The following is a 1,542-nucleotide window of genomic DNA, read 5'->3' as shown; positions in this document are numbered from 1 at the left end:
TAAAAAAAAAAAAAAAAAAGAAAAAAGAAAAAGTATAAATTTTTCTTCTGCTTTTTTTTTCTTCTGCTTTTTTTTAAAAAGAAAGAAAGAAAGAAAGAAAAGTAGACGATGAAAAATTTATATAAAAAGTGAAAGAAGCAATAATTTAAAATGAATGGGAAAAAAATTAAAGTACCTCCTTTCCTTTTATAAATATTAAAACTAATAAATAAATGAAAATTGTTTGCTCTAGATAATAATAATAATAATAATAATAATAATAATAAGACAAAATAAATTGTTTGAATCGGACCCAAAGAAATTTTACAGAACAATTAGAGAGCAGAACATACAAAATGGATTCAGCACCTTAAATGTAGAAAAAATGGCAGACTTTTGGTCAAATATTTGGGAAAAATCTCATCCATTAAATAAGAATTCTACATGGATGAATAAAGAAAAAGAAGCACATGCCTGGATTGCTTCTTCAACAATGTCGGATGTAAGAATGGCGGATTTAGAAACATGCCTAAAAAACACGGCCAATTGGAAAAGTCCCGGATTAGATAGGGTACAAAACTTCTGGATTAAGAATTTTACAAGTACCCATAAGTATTTACTGGTATCCATAAATAAATTAATAATGGGACGGCAAGAAATGCCAGAATGGATAACAACGGGAAAAACGTATTTGCTGCCAAAAAAATCAGGAGCTACGGAACCGAAAGATTTTCGGCCGATAACCTGTTTGCCCACAATGTATAAAATAATAACAGCTATTATTGCTGAAAAGATTTATGGGCATTTAAGAAAAAATAACATTTTTCCTCCTGAACAATATGGATGCAGAAAAGGGTCTTACGGCTGCAAGGAGGTTTTATTAATAAATAAATTGATCATGGCCAGTGCAAAACAAAAGAGGAAGAATTTAAGCATGGCATGGATTGATTATCAAAAGGCCTTTGATAGTGTGCCTCACGAATGGATTATTGAGGCATTGAAAATATATAAAGTAGACCCTAATATTACAGCGTTCTGCGAGAAGAGTATGAAAAATTGGTGCACCCAGCTGGAAGTGCAAAAATACTCTTCTAGAAAAATATTTATAAAAAGAGGAATTTTTCAGGGAGATTCATTGTCGCCACTTTTATTTTGCATGGCTTTAATTCCTCTATCCAGACAGCTTAATATCAAGGATCAAGGATATGAGTTGGTACCGGGATGCAGGAAAATTACCCATATGCTATATATGGATGACTTAAAAATTTATGCCAAAAATGAAGAGGAGTTAAATAAAATGTTACGGACGGTTCAAACCTTTTCCTCTGACATCAACATGAAATTTGGGTTAGAGAAATGTGCCAGAATAAATATTGTCAGAGGAAAGTTAAAACAAAAGCAAAATATAGAAGACTCCGAAGAAGAACTTATTAAAGAATTGGACCCTGGATCATCATACAAATATCTGGGGATTGAAGAAAATTTTGGGATAGCCAACAAGGAATTAAACCTCGATTGAAAAGAGATATTTTAAAGATTGAGCTTATATTACAGTCGGACTGA

The 1,542-nt window shown here is 31.5% G+C and overlaps 1 protein-coding gene across 1 annotated transcript; it reads left to right on the top strand.

Moving 5' to 3' along the window:
• Positions 1-364: 364 nt before the first annotated feature.
• On the top strand, positions 365-1,498 carry Phum_PHUM530690 (reverse transcriptase, putative; the record flags this gene model as incomplete). The annotated part of the gene is made up of 1 exon (XM_002431447.1): positions 365-1,498. The coding sequence occupies one exon, from the start codon at positions 365-367 to the stop codon at positions 1,496-1,498; it is 1,134 nt and encodes a 377-aa protein (XP_002431492.1).
• Between the last annotated feature and the right edge of the window lie 44 nt (positions 1,499-1,542).

The sequence above is a fragment of the Pediculus humanus genome, genomic scaffold (assembly GCF_000006295.1).
Source record: "Pediculus humanus corporis 1103172108287 genomic scaffold, whole genome shotgun sequence".
Taxonomy (NCBI): Eukaryota; Metazoa; Arthropoda; class Insecta; order Psocodea; family Pediculidae; genus Pediculus; species Pediculus humanus.
This window is presented reverse-complemented; position numbering and strand designations above follow the sequence as displayed.